Raw genomic sequence first — 13,681 nt, forward strand, 5'->3', positions numbered from 1 at the left:
ATATCTTAAAAGTGATACCCTAACTATTAACAGATATCTTACCTGTGTTTTACTTTATCTCAAATGTGCAGATATCCCACCATTGTTTATGGATCTTACATGTGTACATAAATCTTACTTATGTGCAGATATGGAACACATGTGAAGGCATGTTATGTTGCCTAGGTTGTGTCTTTGAATATCAGATAGCCCGTCAGTGTCCAGATATTGTCTAACCTATACGTGCATATCCCACGATTGTGCACCTGCCATACCTGCATGGTAAGGTAGTTGCATATTGGTGGGATATCTTACCTTTCCTTAGGCCTAGACATTTTACAGACGTACATATATATGTGTCAATATTTTTGAAGTGAGCATACCTTAACTGTGTACAGATACTTACCTTGGAGCAGATATCCTACCCTGGCAGAGACCTCTCACCTGAACCAAGCAGTGCACTTATATCCCATGTCCACATATCTTACATCTCTGCACATAACTCAGCCTGTTACTGTCCCCGATTTACAAAAATGTGTGTCCCTTTGTGTTGGTAAATGCTAGATCTTTTATTGTAGCACTTCAGCATGTCAGTGCTGTGAAATGTAAGTTCCCATCCAAGGAATGGCTTCCATGTTTAATGTGTCAAGTCCCACCACAATAGTTCTCCCCGACTCCTGCACGTGGGTTGTTGTTATCAGATAGACTTTGGTGGTAAACAGAGCAACCTGTAACACAAATAGAAATACACGTGAAGGGAGACTACAAACACAGCAATGCAGCGTGGAAAAAGGGGGGGGGGGGGGTATTTGAATTGCCCACATTTAACACACCCACGAAAAACTTGTCATAAGGGAATGACACCTCGAAAGTGAGTGTAAATGTTTGCTCATATCGTTGGGGGTGGCAGGGAGGGGTCTCTAGGCTGGCTCAGCTGATGTAAAACTTTATGGAAATCCCCACTTAACCCCCTCCTCCCCTCCCGGCAGTCCCTGCCGCCCTGACAGACACTCGGCAAGATTTCAGAAATAACACCGCTTTCAGCAGGAAAGGCTTGGCTTGAGAGTTTCGCAGTAACCGAGAGCAGGCCGGACACTTGCAACTTGTAAGTAGACTACAACAATACGTACATTTTTCAGAGTATGTCTGTAAGTGCAAAAAAAAGCTTCTGTTCTATTTGTGAGGACAAAAGGGGGCTCGTCCTACAACTAAGAGGGACGCCTTCCAGAGCAACAAGACTTCTCGAGACATCAAGGGGTGCCTGGCTTTGCTTTCCTTGTGAGAGGCTGTTTCAAGGAGGAGTGTGTGTTTTAGTCAAATGAAATTAAAAGGAAAATAGAGAAAGCTGCAGAAATGAGATTTCATCACGTGGGCAGGCGGTCCTGGCAGCAGTCTAGGCCGCCAGCAGAAGAGCAGAGACAGCCTCGGGGAGCTGGTCCGGCGGCTCCAGTCCGTCCCGCAACGAACAAAAACAAACGAACGTAAACACCGACTGGACCGCGCCGTAAGAGCCGTCCTGCTCCCGGTCGCCGCTGGACTCCTGTCGCCGGGCCCTCCGGTGGCTGCGGGAGAAGAGGATCCGGCGCCTGTGCAAGTGAGTCTGTGCGCGCGAGGCAGAGGCCAGGGGAGGGCTGGCGAGATATTTAAGGCCCTGGCGATGAAGTGAGTTATGGCCCTCTTGATCGAAAGGTCATTACAGCGATAAGGGCGGCCATAAAGCTGCGCTCCTCGCATGCTTTTCCTGCGGAGTTTATCATTACGGCTTTATTAATGCACAATGATTGTGAATTATACACTCGTAATAAATAGGAACCTCGACTCGTGGCTTTAAATATTTTATGACCGGGAGCCAGCAGGGTTTTCCCTCCCTCTTGTGGGAGGAAGCATCAAACCACAGAGAGCCCCTCTCTGCTTTTCGCCAATTGTTATTATCAAAATATGCATTTGTTGGCAGCAAGGAAACTGTCGCACTAGGTGTGAAACGGTTTATATGCACGTTTCAGCGTGAGACTACTGGGGTTAGGCAGGTCGGTGAGAAAGAAAGCTCTGGCAGCCATCTGTGTTTGAATAAGCGCCCGGTTATTCGTAAAGGGAGAGCATTTCCGGCACCTGGAACTAGATAATGCAGGGGAACGTACATTTCGAAACAACATAACACGTATACTTGCATCAAAAGCCGTGTTTTTTATATCCACTGTTATCTGAACCCCGATTGTACATTTCAAAGTCAATTTTTCGTCTTGTGGCTATATAGATTTCAAAATAGATGAGCGCCCTGACTTGACAAAGACCCTTTTTTTCCCAGAGGCAAGCAAATAATACCTTCTGCAATTCAGCACAAAGGCCAAGAGCGTGGTTTCTGTGTTGTGTGGGGGATGGGGTCGGGGAAAAAAAGAATATTCGGCACCGTAGCCTAAACAAAGAGAAATACTAGTTTTCAAGGAAAAAATTAGCACTCAGGCAGTGAATACGTTGGTGTGCGTTTGTCTTTACCACCCCTCCGACTTCATGCTCTGTTAACGTGGGAAAATGTGTGTATTATATGTAAAGAAGACCCCCCCCAAGGGTGTGACCATTTCTTATCACCTTGAATACCTACCTGTGTTGGGGAAATAAATAACTGCGACCCACTCAGTTCATGATGCCTCATGAAGGCATCTACAACTTTAATATAAGTACTGCCACATCTTTTAAAAAACTTAAATTGCCATTGACAAATGTGAATCTTTTCCTGCATGTGTTTGCAACACACATACATCCTATGTTGCATAGTATAATTAATGGGGTTTGAAAATAAGCTTAATGAACTTGTACAATTGGAATGCATTTTAAATGTGTAAAGGATCTGTTACGTTTCCACCTCAAACTCCAATGTTATATTTTGAAGGAAAGTGGGGGCAAAAAGGACAGTTGGTATCGGCCACGCTACGCATAACCTACAAGCATCGACAAACAGAGAAAAATAAAGAAAAGTCGAATTGCTTTTCCCCTTTTTAGAAGGAAATTATTTGAAAATAAAGATGCCCCGTTGCAACAATTGCATTTGTTCTTTATATAGTAATATATTTTTTCAGGGTGCCATTCTTTTAAATATAAGCCAATAAATCAAATTGACTAAAGTGTCAGCAAATAAAACTAAAAAAAAAGCGTACAAAGTCCACTTGCCCGATGGGATCCCAGCAAACACCCCAAAACCTTCTCGCTTCCGGGTGTTAAGGTTATCGCTTTTCAAAAAACCCTCGCCCACAGTTCAGCTTTCCTCGTCCACCTTCCAAACTCGCTTCAATCTTCGCCTTCCTTGCCTCCACTGAGGATGGGGGCCTGCAAATAGTCAAGTCACCCAAATGCCTCGCAATGTGTGCTTTTTTCCAAGCATTAGATTTGCAAAGAATTCCTGTCCTCCTGGTCGGAAAAAAAAGAGAGGGAAAGAAAAGGAAAGTAAAACAAAGAACAAGTACACAAAAAAAAAATACAAAAAAGCGAAGCGCTTGTGTAAAAGTTGCAACGCCGGTGGATTCCTGCCTTCCTCCCACGGCTTTTTTTTTTTAAAGCTCCCCTGAAGTAGGAAGTGGCGCAGAGCAGCCGAGTTGTGCCTTTTCTCCTTGTTTACAGCTCCAGCCGGCCCCTGCGCCATAAATCTTGCTCGCAGCCCACAGAGACGCGTGTGTTTGTATGCATCGTTAGGGCCAGCTAATACCTAAGCCATTAACCGGACCAGTGTGGGCTTCTACTTTCGCTGAGGAACATTAACTTACAGTTAAATTTCGCGGAGAGAGAGAGGGCGAGAGAAAAGACATCGCGAATTTGCATAAGTATATTCATCACTCGGGTTTGTCATATTAAATTAGTGGAGTCGTTTTCTTTTTTTCCGACCGCCTAAACTTTTTTCAGCCTTCCAGCGCTGAAATTGTTTTTTATTTATTTATCTTTTCAGAGCAGGGTTGTCGGTACAGGCGCGAACACCATAAATCATAAAATGGTGGGGGGGGGGGGGGGGCGTAGGAGAAGACAGCACAGGGGACAGCAGTTGTTTGTGTAATAAACATCGGGGTGCATTAGTGGACTAGAGAACGGGGCGCTTTCGTCCAAGGGGAAATGGGGGTGAAAGAAAATGTGCCCTCCAACTGAAAATAATAAGTTGGGAGGATGTTATTTGTTGGCCCATAACTGAATTGTTTACTTCCCGCCAACCTATGTTGTGGCGTCTGTGAACCGAATGGCAGGTTGGTTTCAGACTTGGGGGTTATTTGAGGGGTTTGGGGAGTGGTAGACAGTCTAATGCTGCATTCTGTTATTCTTCTAACATTTTTTCCCCATTAGCCTATCGATCTCGCATTTTAAAAAATCTCTCCAACTCACTCCACCTTTCCATTAAAAATCCTATTTCCTGTGCACTCACTAATCAATGCAAATTTTCCCTGCGACTGATTGCATCGGGGCCGCTCTGACGCTGGGCTGAGGCTCGCGTTACTGCTGTTACGCCAACATTCCCCTGGAACCAACCAAAATATACATAAAATAATAATAAAAACAACCATTCTCCCAAACCCCACTGCTTTGGAGGACTGCTGCCAACCACTTCCTTGCAGCCGTGATACCTCCACCCAAAAGCCCATAAGGCAATGCATTCATGCCCCTATAGACACTTCTATATATTTGTTTGGCTGTGTAGTTCCCTCCCTCCCCGGTTCCCACCCCCACCTTCTTTTTTTTTTCTGCTGCTGGTACAGAGATTAGGGCTGTGAACTCCTGCCGCCGCTGCCGGGCTCCCTCGCTCGCCTGTGAAAGTGTTAAAGGTAAGGGGGATCGGCACAAGATGCAAACAGCAGGCTTTTTTTTCTGCTGGGGATGATTTACGATCGAGATCTCGGTTCAAACTGAGTTCACAGGGATTTGCTGCCGCTGAAGGCTGGGAGATGCGCCCGCCTGACAAGCGAGGCTGCCGGAGAGCGCTTTTTTTCAAGGAAAAAAAAATGCTCTGCTCCAGGACTGGGCAAACAAATTGTTCAGGCGCAGAATGTTTACTGGGGTGGGGGAGGAGGGGGCGATTTGCTTTTTAAATGATATGGACATGACCCTACAATTTCCCAGTAAATAAAAGACCACGTCTTACTGTTTACAGACAGTACTCCCCCCCCCTCAGAAAACGAATATGGTGATCTCGAATCATGGGGTGCAGAGTGTAGGGGTTCAGTGTGTGTGTGGGGGGCTTTAATGTTTACATTGCTGCACAGTGGGCATACATCGGAGGGGTGTTCTCTGCATGTGCCTCACAGGAAGTGTCAGAGAGTGTGTGTGTGCGTTCCTGTTTGTGTGTCTGTCGGTGCTTGTACCCCGAAAAAGGCAAAGCTTGTGCGAAGGATCCCCAGTAAAGTACGCCAGGTAATAACCAAGGGATGCCATGTGCTTGGTTTGAAGAGGGGGATCAGCAGTAAGTGTGAGATGGGCGCCGCCCCAGCCCTCCTCTTATGCAGCTGAGTAATGTTCGAACAAAATATTCGTAGAAAGCGCTTCTCGAAATACAAACTCGTAACTAAAGGGAGTCGTTGTGTGGGTCTGGGCCCCAGTCCGACAGGCCCAGCTCCTTAAAGTGCCCCCCCTGCCCCCTGCCGTCCATACACTGGAAGCATTTTGCTGGAATATTTTAGCTCACTTTGTTTGTTTTGGTTTGGCCGACTACAAAGTGCTAAATCTACTCTTTAAAGGAAGTCTAGAGCTGGGCTCAAGTCAGATGTTAGCCCACAGAAAGGCTAGACAGGGACACCGCATGTTTCAGAGACCCTGCAGGTGGGACGGGTGCAAGGGGTCATCGGCTGGCCCCCGGAGATGCAGTGGGGGGTAAGAGGTTCGTTGTGGATGCCAGCAGAAAGGAGTGTAGAGTGGGCGAGGCCACAGGTGTCATTTTCTGGCTAGGAAGCGGTCGGTCGCGCCCGAGTGTCTCTTTCCTAAAGTGCCGAGTCATTTTGGGGAAAAATAGGTTAAACAAAAAATATAAAGGGTGTTCAAACCGGAAAGTGCTGAGAGGTAGTTGGATGTGTGGCGGAGAGACATAGTGGGAACTTTAAAACACTTTTTAGGGGGAGTTCGGGCGTCTCCGCTTGTCATGCTGTCGCAGAGATCTACAAGAGTTGGGGAGATGGATCCATGCGTGCCGGTAGCGTGATGACGTGCGCCTTGCTCCCTAACATAAGCATTGCCATTTGGAAATCCAATGGTAGGAATAAGCTGTTGCACCCAGGTGGCCAAATTCTTATCACTCGCTCTACTGTACAGGGTATGGGGCTAGGAAGTCTCCATAATTGGGTGAGCTTTCTGATTGGCCAGAATCACCCATGTCTGTTTGGGACTGCGAAACTCCTTGCTAATAGCCATCTCTATGCCGGCCAAACTGAAAAGCTTTCCACATTCCCCTAAAGCTAGTCTAAGAGGACTGAACCTGGGCTGGAGTTTAACAAGGGCGGATGAAACTGAAAGCGAGAGCGCCCCATGGGTTCAATAAATCATATACATCGTGGGTCTTCTCATTGCAGAGACATTCCAAACTCGGACTATAGATTATCCGCTGGAGTTCGCTCCTCCCTCATGCCATTGGGTAAATAACCCCAGTTTACCCCAAACTCAGCACAGGCCGGGTGCTGTTCTGGAGATATCCAGGTGTGCTTAGGTGTGGCATCTGAACCCCTTTCATGCGTGTAACAGGTCATTCCAGTTGCTAGGTAGCCCACCCTGTGAGGGTTGGGTTCAAGACCGTCACAAGTAGTTATTACTTGCTCCCATAACTGATGACGTATGTACACCGCATGGCTGTCTGTGACTCGAGCTACCAAGCGCTGTGGGGCTATAGAGGCGCTGGTCCCCCTTTAGAAGTGGTCAGTAATTAAATATATAGACAAAAAGATAGGCAGACCGATAGAAAAATAGACAGACAGACAGATAGATAGATAGATAGATAGATAGACCGATAGATAGATAGACCGATAGATAGATAAATAGACAGAAAGTCAGAAGATAGATAGATAACTGACTTGTAAGGAGCCTGTAGTATGCTGCCTGGGCCGCTCTATGTATTCCTCACACTTCCAGTGTTCCTGTGCGGGGCCGCTCAAAACATCAAATTGCTGATAGTGATAGCCAGTTGGTGCGAGAACTCAAATTACGTTAATGGGATAAAAATGCGAGAAGAATATTCAAATTGTAAAGGAACCGCGCACATTTCTTCAAATACATGATAATCTAAAAACTGAACCTGAAAAAAAGAAACAGTTTTTAGGTGGGTTACACAACTTGTGAAGTTTGCTTGGCTGAAAGTAAGTTTTGGGCCAGGTCGTTGTCTGTGCTGAGGGGTGGCGGTGATTGGCTATATCTGTGCTATGGTTTTTTATTAGTATTATTGGTAGCATACCTATGTATGAAAGGGTCCCTGTCATACTTGCCAAGGTGCACCCCCCTACCCGACAGTGTCGCTTCCGGGCCCTGAAGACATGTTTTGGAGGCTCCTCTGATGTGGCTCTGAGGACCCACCTAGTTCTCCCCGAGCCACCGATAGCGTCCGAAGACACGACAATCCACCCAAAAATCTCACAGTTCTGCAAACACATTTAGTAAAATCTTGCAGCCTGCGGCACCTCCTGGCTCTGCAGGGCCAGAGGTGTGGGACAGAGAGCGGATTCCAGGATATATTCGATCCGCCGTAGCACTTAGCCCGCCCCCCTTTGTTCCCTCGCACTGTCTCTCTATGGTAATTATTCTGCAATCGGCTTTGTTCGCCCCTTCCCGACGAATCCAAGGAAATCGTTGAGTTCTGAATTAAAGCTCGCCCTTCCCAAGTGCAGAGGCGTCCTTCCAAATACACACCTTCACTACCACCGACCCTAAACCCAAAACTTAAGCCGCACTTTATAAAAACACAACCCACATTCAGCAGACGAATGACCCACAGCTTTTACAGAAAATGGAGAAAGATAGGGCCAATTTTAAAAGTTGCATTTCGATATTTTGGGGGCACCTGAAACCCCATGCCCTTCAGTTATAGCTACAGAAAATGCATGGCAAATACAAGGTCACACGGTTATCGATTACACGAATAAAGACCGCGCCCGTATCATGATTTGGGGAAAGCGGCGCTGCCATTTTGGGTGCTTAAAAAAAGCTGCACTTGTAGGTGACATCCCGGTGGAGACTGGATCTCCCTGTCAGCAGTTACTGCTGGGGCGTCAGGGTTTGGGATGTCACAACAAAGATGGGGTTTTGGGAGCTCGCAGTACCTACCCCGGCAGGAACTTTTTTTTAAAATTTCTGTAGCTTCGGGCAGAGCCAGCCCTCGGTGGTCCTTTTGTCACGTCCCAGCTTGCCTGTGCGCGTGTGAGAGGTAGCCAAAATATCCCCAGCAGGTGCCACGTCAGAGCACGTCAGAAGGTGGCCCTCTCTCGTCCCTATTTTCTCCCCCCCAAATTAAAATTAATTTCCTGTTTTTTTTTTCTCTCCACTTTTCCTCCTGTCAGCAGGTTTGGGGACCTCCGCGCGCACCTTGCCGGGATGCTGTGCTAAGTGGCTGCGCCTCCGCCCAGGGATGCGTCGCTCTCACGTGCCTCCTGCCTGCTGAGCCTAAACCGAGGACCCCCCTCTCCGGGGAGTGGCCCCTCTCCACCTCCACCACGTGGTTCTTTGGGGGGGTCCTCCCGTTCGCTAAGTTGAGGGGCCCGGGGGTCTCCTACGAGGAAGAGCTGGGAGATGCAAAAAGCCCTCTACTTCGATCAGCAGGGGTCCTTTGGAGACTGTCCCTACCAAGAGCCAGGCGTCATGGGTTACCTGGGCCACGAAAGTTTCACAACTTTCGCCGAGTACCACCAGTCCCCCTACTGCATGCAGCCGGACCACTCCAGCGCCTCCGCCAGCCACGCAGTGGACCAACCGGGCGATGGCAGTCTGACCGAAGGATGCCAGCCTGCCCAGACCCCTGAACTCGCCCGCCGGCCTCCTGTGGCCCCCGCCTCCCCACTTCCGGATGTCAGTGCCTCCAAAGGCTGCCCAGCCCCTGGGACAGTGACAAAGTTTCCAGCTCTTACCAATGGCACCACGAGAGCCAACAGAAGCAGCAACGCACCAAAGCAGATATTCCCCTGGATGAAGGAGACCAGGCAGAGCTTCAAGCAGAAAAAGCATCCTCCTCCCCCTCCTTTGACAGGTAAGGGCCTGCCACCAAGGAAAGTTTGTCTTACCTTGAACACGGGTCAAAGCAGGGTTCCTGCACTTCCCATTCCATTTATTAAGAGTGCTCTGTCCCACCCAGTCTGCTTTGTCACGCTGTAGTGCTGTATGGAACCTGCCATCAAAGGGCTTAGTTTACTGTTCCAATATGTCTGCCAACTTTATCCTCTTTATATCAGGAGCCACTGTGAGCCTCTCAGTGTATGTAGGGCACGGCAAAGGTATGCACTTGCTTCACCGGTTTAGTTTCCTTGCGGAATTAACGTGTTTTACATTCTGCGTTTAATCAGTCATGACAAGGTGATAATAACTTATTTTAATGGAATCACCAGGTTGTGCCATGCTTGTTTGCAGGGAACAAGCTAATATAGGGGCACCCATAGGATGTGTGAATAAATGGATGGGCGTATAGTAGGACGGATTTATGAATAGTTGAGTTAGTGGGTGGGTATATTTATATATGGGTGGCCAGTTTGATGGATGAATGGAAGGGGTGATGGAATATGAGTGCATATTGGGTGAATGCGCTGGTTAATTAGTTAATACTTAAGTTAGACCAGCGAATGGCCGAATGGTGGAGAGTTGGGTCGGTGTATGTGTGACCGGTTAGATAGATAAATGGATGAAACCTCGATGCCTTCTTGGTGAATGGGTGGATAATTGGTGGATACTCGGTAGCTAGAGTGATGGGTGGGTTAAGGGAGGAAAATCTGGTGGATAAACAGACGTACAGTATGTGAGTAGGTATATAACAGGTGACTGGAGGGAATGGTGGGTATACAGTGATCGAATGGTATAGGCTAGGATAACAGATGAATTCATGAATGAATAGTTGGATGAGTGGGTGGATGGGCAGACTGCTGGACTGGATGTTGCTAGCTGAATGTTGGACGGATAGAAACACTGAGTTATGGGTGGATAGATGGATTGGTGGACCTCTGGATGCATGTGTAAGATTTGCATAAATACTGCGTGGGTGGTGGATGGGTGGGTGCATGAATAGAACAGTGGATGTGGACGGATGGATGGGCTGGACGATGAATCATGGTTAATGGTTCGATACATGGGTGGCTGATGGATACCTGGATGGTGGACGGATGGTTCGATTGGGATGTGGAAAGGGTGTGTGTAATGGGGATGTAAAGGCAGGTGGATGCATAGATAAGCAGATTCGAGGATGGATATATATACATATATATATATATATATATATATATATATATATATATATATATATATATATATATATATATATATATATATATATATATATATATATATATGAGTTGGTGACATGGACGAGAGTGGATGGATGAATTTGTGCGTGGGTGGCTAGCTAAACTCGGATGGACGGGTAGAAGGGATGCCTGGGTGGGCAGTGGGCGGATTGGTCGAGTTGCATGTTTTAACAGAACTGTTTTATTTCCAACCTACAGGGGACGACTCTGTTGATGAAAGCCCCCCGGGCTCGAACTCCAAGAGGGCCCGCACAGCCTACACCAACGCCCAGCTGGTGGAGCTGGAGAAGGAGTTCCACTTCAACCGGTACCTCTGCCGCCCCCGCAGGGTGGAGATGGCCTCCCTGCTGAGCCTGTCCGAGCGGCAGATCAAGATCTGGTTCCAGAACCGCCGCATGAAGTACAAGAAGGACCACAAGGGCAAGGGAGGGGGCAGCCCCCCCGGCGGGCAGTCCCCCAGCAGGAGCCCCCCGCTCCACCCCTACCCCGGCCAGGGGGCCACGCTGGAGGAGGCGGGCTACGAGCTGCCCGTGGAGAACGCCTACAGCAGGACCCCGGGGGGCCTGTACGGGCTGGCAGCCTACTCCTTGCCCCTGTATGACAACAGCCCCGCCCACAAAAGGTACGGGTCCGAATCTGTCTCCCCGGATTATGAGCACTTCGCCGTGCAGGAGGACGGCACCTTCGGGGTCCCCAACCTGCAGGGCAGCCCCAGTTTTCTGGGTGGAAACTACTTGGACCCTGTGCCTGGTCCCCTCTACAGCCTCCCTCACCCCTCCTCAGTGGGGACGGACTACAGCTGCTCTGCCCAGGTGCCCAGCAAGCACCACCTGGGGCCCTGCGACCCCCACCCAACCTACACAGACCTCAACACACACCCTGTGCCTCAGGGGGCCTCCCAGGAGCCCCCAGTACTGACACATCTGTAGGTGGCCCAGGTCTTCCCACTGTGATGGAAGTCGCCATGTTTACGGTGGCCTTGACGGGACATTCTCGTGCATCCAATAACCACTCAGCAGTATTAACCGAACACCTTACCTCTATTTATCGATCGACATTATAAAGCTATGCATGAAACGTATTGCAAACCCCAGTGAAGTGTCTTATCTACCAAGAGTTCATGCACCTTTGCCTACATTATTCGGCAACTTAAGAAGTGATAACAGCTAAGAGGTGAAATCGCCCTCTTCTTAGAATGACGTTTTCAATCTGTGTAAAGCAGCAACCAAGACATATGCACGAATCTCTCGCATATACATCCCGATCTCTTTAAACTGTACTTTTTCTATGAACTCCCCCCTCCCCCGCCCACACCACCACACTCTGGCGCCACACTGCAACCCGGGATAATTTATTTTTGGTGGGCATCTCTCAGGACCTCATTGTAAAGCAGAAGTTATTTATTTATGATTGTAGTTTTTCAGCCGATTTCTGATCTGTGTATTTTAGAAAATGTAATTTTTTATGTTTATTTTCAAAAACTTATTTAAGTTCAATCGCCGATTTATTTCCAGTGGAAAAAAAAACAGAGTAGCATTTTTTATTTAAAAATGTTTTGCCTATGCTAACAATTCGGAAAAATATTTTAAATTTTACAGTTTCGTACAACAATAAAGGAGTCTTTGAAAAAATTAAAGGTGGCTTTTCTTTAAGAATAGCTTGTGGGGGGAGGGTGGCTCGGTCAGTGTGTTGTGTGTGTGGGGGGGGGGGGGGGCATTGGAGGTTGACTCGGAACAGCGTTCTGTTGTTCTGTAAAATCACTTTGCCAGCTTGTAGTGACTGGGGGCTGGCTTTCACCCGGCTCTCACCCCCATTAATCACCGAGACAGAGCGCACTTCACACGGCCCCTGCAGCCTTTTCCAGCTCGCTGTTAGTATGCAACACTGCAGCCGCCTAACTTCTGTACTATGTCTGTACAATGGCTTCTGCCTTGCTAAAAACTTCAGTTCCCTGGATATCAGGTCAGACTTTTATTTAAAGTACTTCGTGTCCTTTTGAAATAGGACATGTGCAAAAGTGTGTGTTAGTGTTGTGTGTGTGCGCCCGCGTTCGTTACATAGGTGTACTTTTTCAACTGAATGAGTGTCATATTTGTATATGTTTAGTTTGCTTCCCCCCTCCCACCCCCAAGAAAACGTCTATTTGGTTCTTAGACAAAGTAAAGCTTTGGAAGTGAATTGCTTTCGCCTGAACGTGGGCGTTATCTAAATACACGTTTTGTAAGAATCTTGACGGTGACATTTTATTTTTAAAAGGCACACGTTTAGCTCAATTTCAGGATTGAAATTTGACCTTTGTGTTCATTAGTCATATTCCTTCTTTTGAAAAAAGTTTCAGAAAACGCAGGTTCTGCAATCCACGTTCAGTTTAAACACGGTCATGCTCAGGAGATAATATACTTCAAAACATTCTAAAGATGTATGTATCCCAGCTGTTGGAATCGAAGACAGGTTTCCACGATAATTTTGAAGAACCTCAGAAGTACAAATTTAAAGTTTGGTCACTTATCCATGCATCAGAGACATTCTTTCTAGGAGGACTGCTGATAAACATTTAGTTATTTGCAGGAAAGGAACCTTTCAATTTTCTAGCACGAGTTAAAATAGTAATAAAACTCTCAGTGTTGTACAATTTGAAATTCTGCTGCATGAAATAATGAACTGAAATTGCGACTTCAAAGCACATGCCACAGAAAGATGAGCCTTTCCGCCTATTGCAAATTCAACAACAAAAAACTCTCAATATTTGTTCAACGTGCAGCTGGGTTTATGTCAGGAACTTTAAAGAAAAACATTTGATAAAAGATGTTTGAAACTATTCATGTGAACCAAAAAAATTAAATACTGCATTTTTTTTATTTTGAAGTTTACGGTTGGAAATGTAACTCTAGGATCTCGTCTTTAAAAAGTAACCATAACCTTATACCCAGTTTAAAATGAAAAGGTCTTAAAGTTAGTTGGTAAACAGTGTTAAAATGCAGTTAGGTGTCATATATTGTCTTTAACGGAACTAAACGTAGGTGGAAGAAACAAAAATACTAAACTTTTCTCGCGAGTCCCTGTTTACTCTAGGAAATATTTTTAATATGCGCGTTTAGTATCAATAGTACATATAAAAAAAATCCGCTTCATAAAATGTAATGGCAAAGAAAGCCCATTTGTTTAAACAATAACGCAGACAATTTTTTTTTTAATTTTTAAAAACTACAACATGGGTCTGGAAAGCCAAGATACCATTTCCATTCAGAGGGTCCCCT

The 13,681-nt window shown here is 46.8% G+C and overlaps 2 protein-coding genes across 4 annotated transcripts in view; both read left to right on the forward strand.

Moving 5' to 3' along the window:
• The window catches only part of LOC144829219 (uncharacterized), a 464,862-nt gene that overhangs the window by 419,169 nt on the left and 32,012 nt on the right, over positions 1–13,681 (forward strand). The window lies entirely within an intron of this gene.
• LOC144773744 (homeobox protein Hox-D3a-like) lies at positions 1,449–12,042 on the forward strand. Its single transcript, XM_078658880.1, has 3 exons — positions 1,449–1,573; positions 8,481–9,163; positions 10,623–12,042. Exons 2-3 carry the CDS (start codon positions 8,710–8,712, stop codon positions 11,351–11,353), a joined length of 1,185 nt encoding a protein of 394 aa, XP_078515006.1. The 5' UTR covers positions 1,449–1,573; positions 8,481–8,709; the 3' UTR covers positions 11,354–12,042.

Source organism: Lissotriton helveticus, chromosome 1_1 (assembly GCF_964261635.1).
Source record: "Lissotriton helveticus chromosome 1_1, aLisHel1.1, whole genome shotgun sequence".
NCBI classification, from domain to species: domain Eukaryota; kingdom Metazoa; phylum Chordata; class Amphibia; order Caudata; family Salamandridae; genus Lissotriton; species Lissotriton helveticus.

What these genes read in the sequence shown, in the direction of transcription:
- LOC144773744 (XM_078658880.1), top strand. Translation starts at nt 8,710, where the DNA reads ATGCAAAAAGCCCTCTACTTCGATCAGCAGGGGTCCTTTGGAGACTGT. An exon ending in TCCTCCCCCTCCTTTGACAG is followed by an intron (nt 9,164 to 10,622) that starts GTAAGGGCCTGC and finishes TCCAACCTACAG; the next exon opens with GGGACGACTCTGTTGATGAA.